The sequence below is a fragment of the Rhopilema esculentum genome, chromosome 17, assembly GCF_057945365.1.
Source record: "Rhopilema esculentum isolate cy_ngs chromosome 17, ASM5794536v1, whole genome shotgun sequence".
NCBI classification, from domain to species: domain Eukaryota; kingdom Metazoa; phylum Cnidaria; class Scyphozoa; order Rhizostomeae; family Rhizostomatidae; genus Rhopilema; species Rhopilema esculentum.
The window spans coordinates 6,583,605-6,597,559 of record NC_142831.1 but is presented as its reverse complement, the minus strand read 5'-3'; the positions used below and the strand labels follow the sequence as shown (position 1 = coordinate 6,597,559).

General features: G+C 36.5%; 1 protein-coding gene across 1 annotated transcript; it reads left to right on the top strand.

Moving 5' to 3' along the window:
* Positions 1-1,565: 1,565 nt before the first annotated feature.
* On the top strand, positions 1,566-13,240 carry LOC135681407 (syntaxin-1A). Its single transcript, XM_065195990.2, has 11 exons — positions 1,566-1,762; positions 2,455-2,884; positions 3,457-3,570; positions 4,968-5,067; positions 5,443-5,517; positions 6,254-6,321; positions 7,161-7,269; positions 8,347-8,420; positions 8,904-8,993; positions 10,270-10,317; positions 11,182-13,240. The coding sequence occupies exons 2-11, from the start codon at positions 2,768-2,770 to the stop codon at positions 11,335-11,337; spliced, it is 951 nt and encodes a 316-aa protein (XP_065052062.2). The 5' UTR covers positions 1,566-1,762; positions 2,455-2,767; the 3' UTR covers positions 11,338-13,240.
* Positions 13,241-13,955: the final 715 nt, after the last annotated feature.

Below are 13,955 nucleotides of genomic sequence, written 5' to 3'. Positions count from 1 at the left end.
CAATCTTTCTATAGCACAAAGTGATTGCCAGGGGCGGCGATGGCCCCAAAATAGTGGGATGGACAATGAAGGGGTGGAGCTGATAAAGGGGTCTGGGTGAGAAACTGGTGCAACACCGTACGAGAAAGCACGCTCGTTATTGATAACCAAGTTTTGATATATTTTGAAATCCTCAATAGAAGAGTTAAATTTCATAGGTTTACCTACATAAAAGTTAGTAACATAAAAGTTAATTTCAGAGTGGTATTTTTTAGCTAGCTAGAATGGTTTTAAACTTATTAACGAGGCTTCCTTGGTCTATTTTATCTGCCATATCTTGATAAATTGTAATTTGAACTAGGTTTCCCAACCTTTCGTCAGACATTTGAGGCTAAAAGGTGATGCAGCTGTAACAGGTCGGGCCACAACTTTTTATCCTTACAGCTTATAAAAGTTTGGGTACTAGTTTTACAGTTAATTATTGCCAAAAACCTTTAACAAGGAAGGAAGGCAAAGACCACACTCTAAGAACCAACTGTTTAGCAGGATAAAGCTGTGTTTTATAAATCATTTTCATTTTAGCTTCTCACTATTTACGGAATTGATGGTCCAACACATCATACTCCATGTCAGCTAAGATCTGACAAAGAACCGTCACTGACCATCAAAATGAAAAAGAGTTTTGTTTTCAGAGAAGAAAACTAACATCCCCTTTATTTTTTAATCCAGTTTTGGAAAAATTAGAAAGTCGATCTTAAGAAAAGTGGGGTAAACATGTCCACCCCAGGCCACCCCGTGGCGCCGCCCCTGCGTATAAGTCGCCACCCTATGCGTCACAGAGTTAAAGATTGAAAAAAATTTCGAGTAGGCAATATTTTGGAAAGGAAATCCTTTAAAATGCATGATTACTGACACTCTGTTGATAAATGAAATGAAAATTATTCTCCAGGCCATGAATTTCCTAAATATTATCTTTTATCCGCAAAAAGATGGAAAAACATAGAAAACAGTAAAGAATGAAGATTATCTCCCGCCAAATCTTGAAATTCATTTAAACTTTTATAATGTTAGTCTCTTTCTGAGAATTACTCTGTTTTTAGCTAAAATTTATGATGCTCTCAATTTTTGAAGAGCTGTTAAAAAGCATTTTACGCTTGTATGTTGAACTTAAACAGATACTTTAGAAAGTTTTGAAATTTTTGAATCTGACAGAAAGATTAATAACGCCCGTGATAAAGAACGGGTAATTTTAACATTTAACCAGGAAATAAGTCAACCTTTTAAGGAAGACTTGTGTTTATTGCGATGAGTAATGATTGCTTTCCGTTTGGCATTCTATGAAAATGTTTGTTTAGGGTCACATCGTGCGACCGTACTATACTATATATTGGTTTCATGCTATTAAACAGAGTTTTTCCTGCCTGCATGAATCTTTAAGGAGATTTCGTGACGAAAACCAGACAGATAGAACATCTTGTTGAGCGTGGGTCTTGGGAATGAAAAAGAGTTTTCCAGACAATGCAATACGTTCTAAGCGCCTTTTGTTTCATTGCATAACAAATATGTATAAACCGCTGTTCACACGAAACACCGTAGATATTATCATTATTCTGACCAAATGATTATAATCAACATTATTAATTATATTCGATCAATATCGTCATCATCATCGTCATCATTTGATCACTTTTTGCGGTTGTCGCAAAACCACTGGCCTACAAAGCACAAATCTGCCAATAACAAGAGATAAGCAATGGAGATAAGAGGCCGTTGTGGAATCGAGGTAGAGTAGAATGATCCGCTACATGTGCCAAAAAAGGGGGAGGTGATTCACAACACCGTACGCCTTAGCACGTCAGATTTTGGGGGTACTTAATCAGGGATGGCGCCAGAAAAGAAATGCTGGGGGGCGCTGTAATGTCAGAGTGCCGACGGTGAGTGAACCACCCACAAAGATGTAATATCACATCATTCCGCTGTGGAAATTCTACTTCAAAAGACTATTGAAGTTATGAAAGTGCCGACATTGCTTAAAATTTTTCAAAAATTCAAGTGCGGACGAGGGGGCTCAATGAATTTTTTGGGGGCTCCTGCCCCCCAAGCAACCCCGGTGGCGCCATCCCTGTACTTAATATCATTGTTTCTATCAGCACATTGTACACAGTTTTCTAAGAATATTGTTAATAGGAATATTGGGCCAAAAATAGAAGAGCGGGTTAGATATAAGATCAAGGTAAACACTTTATCAATAGCATTCATTTGATGTTTTCTCACAATTTCTTCAATAATATTAATCTTTACAGTAAGGAAACAGCAAGTTATCTTGGACTAACCCCAGGGGGGGGGGCTTGCCATTCCTTGATTAAATCTACCTGTAGCTTTGTTTAAATAAACACTTGAAATAATGTTTTTAGGCTCTAGATTTAAAATGTTCTAGAGTATCGAAACCTAACATTAATTAAGGCATTCTTACAGGAAAACCGCGGTGTACCTATCTACCATTATACTGATTGAAGGCTTAGTTGTCAGCCGTAAAGCCGATTCATGGGTATTAGGAGCAATTATCTTTCGTAAGGAAAAATATTCGAAGATTCGTCGACAGACTGGAGTTGCGTATCACCGAACTTGCTTCCGATTGAAGAGACTTGCCTTGTCTGCGGATCAAGACAGGTGTTTCAAAGCATCAATGTTGCTCAACTGCTCACACTAGTCATTTGACTGACAAAACACAGAAATTATATCGTCATTTTGTAGCTAGCTGAACCATGAATTAAACAACTGTTTACACATGTACACAGATGTAGCATTTGCAAATGAAATTGTCGATTCTCGGTTTTCCTGTGAATGTTTACAGCGAGCAATCAACATGAAAGACAGGCTGGAAAACTTTCATCAAATCCTGCAGGTATTTTTCCAGCATAAATGCAGTTTGCACTTGTTTGTTGCTTTCTATATCGATATTGGAAGATTTAGTTTGTTGTTTTTACATCGAATGGGCCTTTGTGCACAGGTGCCTTCAGACAATATGGGTTAAATAATATGTTGGTCACTGTTGTGTTTGCGAAATTTATAGTTTAGCCTGACTTTCTTTACATCAAGTTTCCTTTGTCACAAGGAGATTCGCTTCATTACACCCTAATGTGGTTTATATTCCGTTTTAGATAAAGCATAAACCATTGTTCATAAAGGCACGTTCAGTTTAAAATCATGGTTTCTTTTAAAAAATTATTATCTTATAAACTCTTCGGTCACAGAATAGAAATATTCTGTGACGCGACTGTCCCTGCTGCCTTATTTCTATTCTGTGCTTCGGTTGTGGATGAGAATACACAGACGAAAAAGGTTGCCAGATATACAGATTGATACACACAGATTGATCTTTCTTGACAGGTTGATAATCTTTATACATAACAATGTAATATTAAATTGCTGATCTTTCCAATTATTGGCCCTTTCCAAACGAGTTTGTCTTTGCAGATGAACGATAACGGCAGCGATGAATCGTGGCTTGTTGATGATGCCATGTTACTGTATGAGGAAATGTCATCAACCAATAATTTCAACGAAGAAACGGAAAAATTTCTGATAATGGTAAGTTTATTTCAAATTTTAAAGAGTATTGGGGTAAGAACAGGCTACATTGCCTGTTGCTGAATATTGTCATGCCAAGCGATATTCATAATAATCATAACTTGTCGTTTTACAGTGTTGACTACAGCACGTGAACTGAATTCTTTGACACAAAGCAAACGTGCTAAAGGCCTACAAGTACAGGCTCAAAGGGGAATTTCCCATACATGACAAGTAAAAACTAGGAAATTATTACAAGATGACTTTTGTTACAAACTAGTGCCTTTATCACAATCTCCGGTGTGTTTTTGTACTCAGTACACAAAACATTGCGAATGCAAACAGCAGGAATGTTTGGTATCAAGGTAATGACATTTTCAAGCGGATTAGTAAGATTTCAATGATTATCAGCCGCCTGTGCTCTGGAGTTTATCAAGGGAGCAAGACAAAAGATTTTCCAGGAACTGCGTGAAGTCTCGCAGAAACGAGGCCCACAACAATTTTGCTCTGCAGAAGCACTTCATAGTGGTTGTCGAGAGTACAAAAAAAAAGCATCGAAGACAAGAGATTCTTTACCTTCTGTCATGTGCTAATCAGAAAAGCAGGTGGTACATCGTTTAAATTTGAATCACATGTGTTCTTTCTTACTGAAAAGAGCTTTTAAAGCAGAGGATAATTCTGTCAAAAGAGGCGCCTGAATATAAAACACATTACTTTAGAACAGCAATGTATGCAAGAAAAAGTTCAGTACATTTCATTTTTTAAGAATTTCTATTCTTACAAATACCATTAAAACTGTTGCAAAATATTACTTGAAAACAAGAATTTAAAATATTAAAGATGAAATGGCAATTTAACAACTTTGAAAAGGAATTCGAAAGCAGAGAATTTGTTAAAGGTAAACTTGTCAAGTAGATAATTTTCCCCCTCTTTAAAAATAACAGTTGTAGATCTGGGCCTTTTAGTAAAATGTAATCAATCAAGTAAGAATGTTATAAAAGCTTTATTTAAGCATTTTGCAAGTATTTATAAGTTAAGTGTTCTGCTGTCTGATCTGTACCCAAACGCCTCACAAAGCCCCCCCACCAAGATTTAGGTGTGCAAGATTATTTATGAGACTCCCTCCTTACAGCATTAGTACATAAATCAATATGATTGTGATATTCTTAGGACGACAATGAACGATAAAGACATGATGGTAATAAGTTGGTGTTCTCCAAGCATCCATTCTTTGTCCCTTTTACCAATTGTGATTTTATACAAAATGAAATGTGTTTCTTAGAAGCGCTTGATCATGGTGTGAAATTGTTCACAAACAAAGGTATCACTGGCTGCATTCTTATCTGTGCTTTTCTGGGCCTACTTTGCATTCATATTTCACGCAAGTACTGAAATTCGAATTTTTAAATTTGTTTTAGGCCGATATTGTTCAACAACGAATACGTGCTTGCCAACAACTTATTTTGGAGCTGAGAGCAAAGCAAAGCAAGATTATTGTACAAACACATTTGGATAATCGTTAGTTACTTCACGTTCATACAATTTGATTAAAATTATCAAGACGAGCATTTTATTTTGCAAGTGAGTCCTTGAAACATTAGAGTACAGTGTAGAGAATGTCGCTTACACGTGGGAAAGGCCTTCTGCTAAGCGATAGGCGAGGTAAAATAATCCTGGGAGCTTGCGACTCAGGACCCTAAAATGACATAATTCCATGTGGTTGGACCGTCTTCTTGACACACCCCTGTTAAAATGTGTTCTGCAAGATTCGAAACTTTTTTAACAGAAGAAAAACATTTGAGCAAGCAAATAAGATTTTTCTCTCTGTTATTTTGCATATCTTACAAATGTAGCGTCATGGTTTAACCGAGTGATACACGTGTTTTATCGTAGAGCTGGAAGGAGATCTCGATTGCCTAACGAAACGTATTAAAGACCTTACAGCATCATTGGACAAGGAAATCAAAGGTATGAGGGCATATGGTGATAGATATCAAAGTAAGTATTATTTCAACAGCAGAGCCTAAAAGAAATGGCAGCCAGAAAAGTAACCAATATAAGAAGGTCATTGAAAAGGAAGTAAGAATAGTTACTACACCCAGACAAAGCTTTGCTCTGTAAGGTTTCAGCTTTTGTGACGTAATGGGAATAGAAAATTTTCTCGATTCGGTTCAGTTTTACTTCCTCACAATTTTGGAAAATGACTTTATATGCTCCGGGTACAAACAAGCAACATTCCTTTTCTTTGAATGTGTGTAAAAATGTTGTCTCCCAAAATTGCAAATTGCTATTTGTAAAATTACTCAGTTTTAATAAAAACATGCATAAATTAAAACATGTTGAATATTTTACTCAAGGACAGATCAAGGTCAGGTTTTGAAAAAGCGGCAGTACATTGAACTTCAAAGTGTAGGGGCGACAGAGCAGAAGACGTTTAGTCTGCAATTATCAGCAATTCATCTTGCTTAACGTTTACGGGTAATGTCCCCTCTGGCCTGTATTTGGCGTGGCTCCTGGGTGTAGTTAACTACCTTGAATTTTTTGGTTAAAAAAGATATTCCCTTGGAGGTTGATCAAAACCACTTTTTTATCAAGTAAGAACCAAGACACCAGCAAATATGACAGCAGATGAGGTCATAGAATAATGCCTATCTAATCATATGCAATTTTATTGTTATCAAGCAATTCAATTTCTCAATTTAAGATTTGGCATCCTGGTCTATCGACGAAGACAAGGCATGGTCTGCAGAACAAAGAATACGAAAATGCCAGGTAATAACTATCCATCTTAACCCTTCTGCCATTACCTTGATTATTTGAAAGTGGAATCTAAGTATTTTAGCTCCCAGTGTTATTACTGATTTAGAGTTCGCCAACTCGATGCTACATTGAACAGTAGAAAATCTCTGTCCTGTCTTTGCAAAAAAATTGAAGCAAAAAAATTTTCATTTTGGGGAAAGAAGGAACTTCCATCACATGCATTTTTCGTTAAAGTCATGTGTTATGCTGTCAAACTCAAAATCTATAAAGTTTCGCTTGGTTTTCAGTTTATTTCAACTGTTGCTTCGTAATGCACGATAAATGTTGGAATTAACTTATTTCCAATAAAATATTATTTTGCACAATTACAATTCTCAAAATAATTATCAATCATCTTTTAAATCTAATTTATATAGCAATATATGTAAATAGGGTGCTCAGTGAAGAGTAATTTTATCTTTGTTGGACCTTTTGTAATCACTTCAGAAAGTGGCGTTTTTGTGGGGTGGGGGGGGGGGGAGGGAGTTGGTGAGGGCAAGGAGGCCAAAGCCCACCAGAAATTCTTTGCACCTTGTTTGCCCCCCCCCAGATTTTTCAAAAGTTTTTATTTAATGTTTTTTCGAAAGCTGTTTAATCGTTGTTTGACTTGTTTGACTGTTTGGGTTATCCAGGGGGCGTTAAAAATCGGTGCCTTGTAGCTAATTTTGAGGCACCACGTCACGGTTTTACATTCTACTAGTTCGCAAAGTGATGGCTGTTGGCCCCTATAACTGAGAGTTTGGCCCCCGGCTAGCCCCCCCCCCCAGATTTTTCAGGCTAGATTCGCCACTGACTTCACATTTCTCTTTCAGGTTTCTGCCTTGCAGAAGGTATTTCAAGAGCTCATTTGCGACTTTAACAAATCACAGATCAATCACAGGGACAATTGCAAAAAGAGGATTGTGCGGCAGTTAGAAATCGGTATGAGATCAACAGCGGCGTATGAGATTAAGTTAGTAGCATATTTGCTGAAGGGTGGAGGGTTTAGGGTCACATAATAGGCGAAAGGTAACGTCTAGTGATAAAAGTATTATTGTTCTAATTTCCCCTACAATTCTATACCATCATACCATTGATTATCAAAACATACCATTAAGCAATTTTGCCGATCAATAAACCAAAAATCCATTAAAAAGTGGAAAGGTCTTTCATCCTCTTGAATAATCTATTACCGCACTCTTTCGAAAACAAATTATATCAAATTCCATGCTTTTTAAAACAAAGATAAAAACAAAAGAGAGGAAAGTAAATTCCGCATGCAATTATGTCCATCAGCAGCCGGAGCTGTCTAGTTTACCCTAAACCTAACCCTAAACCTAACCCTAAACCTAACCCTAAACCTAACCCTAAACCTAACCCTAAACCTAACCCTAAACTTAACCCTAAACCTAACCCTAACCCTAAACCTAATCCTAAACCTAACCCTAAACCTAACCCTAAACCTAACCCTAAACCTAACCGTTAACCTAAACCTAACCCTAACCAACCCTAACCCTAACCCTAACCCTTTACTTGAAATAATTCATAATGCTAATTTATGACTATTAATCATGCTTATTTATGACTATCAGGTCGAACAGTATGGAAACTAGACAATTCCTCAGCAGCCCTGCCTGCTTGCACTGGTGAAGCTGTTTGTTGATAATCGTGCATAGTGTTGTTGCTGTACAAGCCACAAAATTTGCGATTCCATGGCCTCTAGAATCTAGATCAAAATACAAATCATACTCAGAATCCTGCAATTCACCACAAGCAAACTATCTTTTGGTGGTACAAAACTTGAAAATGGCTTTGAAAAAAGCAAACATTTTGAAACATACTAAAACTGTTCCTCTGACACTCTTCAGAGTATAAAACGTCAGAACATAGATCGAAAGCTCTATGCTAGGAAATATATATACCCAGTTGTGGATCGAATTAGGCCATTCAGAAACGCAAGCACATGACTGTTGAGGTTGCCCAATCAGTGTCGCTTACCTATTGTCAATTTGTTTGCAGCTGGTTCGGTGAAATCTGATGAGGACGTTGAGGAGATGTTAGAGCAAGGGGATCTTGCTGTGTTGACTGTGAACGTGGGTATTCGTTAGAAACATGACCAAATGTCTTTTAAATATTTCCTCTAGTCTGTTATTACTACTAAAGCGCTAAAAAAGTTTAGAACCTTAACAAAGTTTTGTCTCCGCCAAAGAGTGTCGCGTTTGATGGTCCCTGCTTTTCCGTTTTGCCATTTTGAAAATTGTGGAATCACAGTTGTGTATGCATGCCTAAATGGAAGCACGCCATAGCTCAAAATTGCATTCAAGATCTGTGAAAAATAGCTCTGATTCCTTATTTTCTACATCTCATCCGCTTATCACTTTCCAAAACCTACATTTTAAAGAAAGCTTTTGAGCTAGATTTATATAAAACGACTTTGATAAATTTAGCCAACTCGTTTCCTATCTAATCTTTTTATTTAACAAAACAACTCAGTTTTTCGAGAACGCTCTTTATAGGAACGTTTTATCTTTTTAAAATCAAAATCCGATAAATTTAAATTTAATGCTTCCTTTTAGATTGTGGTGGAAACTCAGAATATGAAAGCTGCTTTAAAACTGGTTGAATCAAGACATGCGGATATAATTCGACTTGAAAAGAGCCTTTATGTAAGTATCCGTTCGTAAGCGGAAAAACCGTGAATAAATTCAAACTTCAGGGTTTTTGTTAATTCTATTACCTTGTTGTGTCATTATGTTGACACCATTCCTACCTTAGATGCTTAAATCAAAGAAAACATGCTTGTTAATTTTTAACTGAAACTTGTGGAACAGGGGAAGCAGTGAAAGAGTGTTTGGGGAGCATTCCCCTTTTCCAAAGCAAAAGACTACCATATTACTATTTGCTATTGCTTTTTGAGATCATATCGCGAGTGTTCTTTTTCTGTATTCAATAGCTATATTCCTACTGGGACCAAAGCTACTCTCTATTGGCTATAAGGACCTGTCTGTTGTAAGAAGGTTGCTTGTTATAACCTTTGAATGCTGAGATTAAGTTTCAGGATCATGAGCATTGCTATAGCAAAAGGGGCACGTAGGGGTGAAACACAACCAAATCAAGAAATTTTTGGTTTTTTTATCTGTTTGCAGGTAGTGCTAGATCTTTTTCAGTGTTTCATTAAGAGGCCATGTTGAATAAAACGCAATTATTATGAAGAGATATTGAACAGTATATGCTGAAGGATATTCACATCTCATAGCAGTTTTAATTATTGTATTTACGATGCTGTAGAAAAATTAGAAGATAAAGATTAGTTTAAATTAGTTTAAAAGCTGAATTGAAAAATTATGTGGATAGAGGAAAAAATGAAATCAGACGGGAATTAAGCATAATAGGTGTCATACATAGAGGTATAATATAAATTTACTAATCAAATATGTCAGCATTGAAAAAGAAGGTTTTGCTTCAAAGTTTAATATATTAATATCCTATTTATCATTAATGCTGCAATAAATGTAATCCAGCATTTGCCGTACATTTCTGCATTCGAATAAGAATATATTTGCTTTTATTTGCTAAAAGTTCTTTTAAGCTTCCTCAAAAATTCACAATATTATTCATAAACTGTTAACCAGTTGATTCAATAAGAAAAATCTACCGTCTCATGGCCTATGGTTGCTGATAGCCGGGTTTATTCCATAATCTTTGAATTTTTAACAAATATTTTATTCATTCATGATTACTTTCTCAAAACAATCATGTATCAGTTTATTTTTAACAAATTTTTCAACGAGAGAACACAAAATCTCGAGAGTTTAGTGACAACGGTGTTTTTGGAGTAACCACCCTCTCCGTTTCTCTAATTACAATCTTCCACTCTTGATCAATGACTTTCTTGATAAATCTTGCGAGCTCCAGTCCCTGATGATTTCTCTGATTTACTAGGAAATTCAAGACTTGTTTTTGGAAATGGCAAGAACTATAGAGTGTCAGGTAGGCCTAGTTAATGTTGGTTATATACACAAGATCTTAATGCATGCAGAATGATTATAACGTTGCAGTGTAGAAGTATAAAGGTTTTCATGCATTTTGTAAATCAACAAGCTAACTACCAAATGATCTTCCTTATAATGTATACTTTTTTGGGGAAAGTTTCAGAAGCTCGAGTTTGGTTAATATGGTCTTTATTGTAGTTTCTCAATAGGCTTTTCGATGTATTTTTCTGAGTAATCGGAGTCGTATCCAGGAAGGTTGCTGGGGTGGTTTATTGCCCCCTCGAAACATGAGACCTTAACCCCTCATACTCTCAAAAACTTTTGTTTAGCCTCACTTTTACGTCGAAGGTGCCCAAACATAAATCTCTGGTTTTGAAATCAACGTGAGAGGAAAATGGATATACAATTTCCTCTTAGGATATACCACCAGGAAACTGAAAAGGTGGATTAAGCGGAAATCATACCCCTACCCCTCCCCCTCCCCCTCCCCCATTTTCAGTTCATGATACATCCTATTCTATAATTTCGTACTCTGCTATCACATATATGCTTCTACTGCTAAATATTTCGACTGTAGACACCCTATGGGCTCCGACGCAGGTTGGAAAGTAGGGGGGGGGCAAGGGAGACTTAAACAATAATACCAAAATATTTTTAAAAAAGCTCTATTGTTTTGCAAAATGGAGGGGCCATGGCCCCCGACCTTCCTTTATCGGAGGCCCTGCATCACTCCCCCCTCCCCCACCCCCGATGCTTAATTCTGATTTGACCTCGATATACCCAACAGTTTTTAAAAGCATATTTATAAAGTTCTTATTGTCTAGGTAATGTAATTTCATTGTGAATTTATTTCTTCCGCTAGGGACAACTGATTGATAATATTCAGTACAATGTGGAAAGTACTGATGAATATCTTAGAGTTACACTTCCTGCTTTGAAAGCTGCAAAAAAATACAAGAGGAGGCGAATGCTGCTCTGCTGTCCGTGTCCATGTTTACAACTTTGCCCTCTTTTGTAACTCTCCAAATAAAGCAAGTTTTCACAAAACTAAGATAAGTCAAGCGAGCACTCTTTTTGATTTTTTATATTTTTTTGTGCCATCTGTTGTTGCGAGAATAAGAACTATTAAAACCTATCTAGTCAAGCAGACCAGTGTTTACTAATAAGGGTTCCTTTACCATGTTAGTTGGGCTTTTTATATCCTACAATCGTATATGCCTCTGCTAGTCAACAAAGTACAACTCTCACTAAATGTTCATGCTATCACATACTAAACTTACAAAAATACTATTGCAGAGACTTGTTCTCAACTCCCTCAACTAACGAATTTTTATATTTGTAATTCCAGGCTTATTCCTGGGTGCCTTGCTTATAATTCCTTCTCAATTATACATTCCATACCCTCACATATCAGTCGCGGCGACAGCCCCTAGGCTCTTGGGGGACAAAACAACAATTTTGTGGGCCACATCCTTTTTTACCTTCAAATGGGATTTTACTAACAAGGAGCGCAAATTTTACGGCAGTTTCAAAATCAAAGGATTGAATCCCAAAAAATAAGTTCCCAAAACATTACACCCTCCAAATATTTTATCATTGAATTTAGAAGAACGACAATATTGGTCTTGCCGAGAACTGGGAGGGGGGTTGTGTCCCCCGGTCCCCACAATGCGCCGATATTGCCACATATACATCATCAAACAATTGTCCCAACCGTAACCTCAACCACGCATTTGTCTAAAGAGAGATGAAATTGTTTTGCTGTACCCTGGGTTTCAGAGCCACATAAATTTCAGCGCGGAAATAGAAGACAGGAGTACGCTCCTCCGCATGGATTTCTATTGACGTGCTCGAATTCCTGTTGCTCTGGTACCCAAGGAAGTACTGCTGAAGCTGGCTAGTCATGTTACTAGTTTTCTTGTTTAATTTTTTGCATTAAATGATCTTTTTAAGGGCTTAGACTTATTTTACCAGAGACAATACAGTGATAAGAAAATCTTTTACAATAAAAGATGTGCTAGAAATAACTTAAAGCGAATGACAATGGATTAGAATATTACTCATCATAAATAACGTGTCAAGCATTGACTAGTTTTAATCAACTAAACAACCAAAGATTTCTCAAACTGTCATCAGAAAAACTTAGATGAAGCAGAATGGTATTTAATTTTTGTTTTTCATGTTATTAGGTCAGATCAATAAAATTGGTAAATAACGACGTCTGATGAATCTATTTTTAAGAAATTCTAAATCTTGGTCACGTATCCTGCAAGAACAGCATAAAAAACCTGTAAAGTTAAATATATAATGCTACTTATTGGCGCGATGTGGCTTTGTTTTGGCTTGGTTGAAGAATAATAAGAACAAAACTCGTATAACTGCAATTTTTTGGTAAATACCCGACTTTATACTTTCACAGCTCTGCACAGAAGTAAGATTAAACTGGTTTGCAAATCTACAGATATTTTCATGCATTACATTGTCAAATCAACAAATAGATTTTACGACATCGTTTTTTAGCCACCCTTTGCCTCAAAGAAAAGAAAAACAGCTTTAGAGACAAAGTTTTTGACATAATAGACTTAATTGATAGAAAGAAAGAAAGAAATTGCATTTATGTTAGATTGTAAGTTGTAATTATGTTTCTTTGAACTGCTAAATACTCTTCGCCTACATTATTCTTGACTTTAACCTCAGTATTGTTAATATACACTATTGTTAAAAGATACAATTGACTATGATAGACCCAAGAGAGGGTGTGCGGTTCGGAGAAACAGTGCTAGGTGCAATGACACGTGTATATTGAATAAAAGAGGATCTTGATTATCAAATTGTCAACAATGAAAATAATCGATTATCGATCATCAAATGGGGTTGATCTTGCTTCTGAAATTCGATTACCGTATTATCATAGTCAATAGGAGCAACTCTGATCTGAAAGTCCTTTGTTTTATACTTCGCCCGCCGACTTGAGCCCCTTACCAAAAGCGATTTTTCATCACCAATTTCATTTTAACGGACTCTTTAAAACAATAATTAATGGCATGCTATGCAGTCTTATCGAACGGTAGCGATGGCGAAAGTCTTTTTCTACTTTTTTACTGTACGGCTCTGCAGTTTGCAAATATTCTTATTTCAAATTGTGCAGCCAGCTCTTTTAACTTCTTTTTGTTGAAAAATTTGGGAGACAAATTGTACAGCTTCTTCAGGAGACCACAACAACTGGCCTTAGAAAAGCCATTGCCAATGAGCGATAAAGATTTTGATCGCCTACAATACTTATCTGGCAAAATTGAACACAAATTTTTGAAAAAGCAAGAAACAGCCCAATTGACATCAACCAGACTTTAATTAGGTTGCTGGAGAGCTTCATTGAAGAACGGCCTGTGTCCCAAGGACTGACAAAACCAAGAGGAGGTTTGATAAGAGCTAAAAATGAAATTGAGAAAACCTTTGCTCAAGCAGAGACAGAATGTCTTTCGCAGATACACACTTTGCCATTCTTTGAAATTAGCATCGATTTCACGATATTTTAATAACACATCCAAGATATCTCTTTCTTTAACTCCACATTTATTAAACGCACAGTTAGCTCCAGGCATGTTAATAATATAGCATACTTGATAATCTGATGAT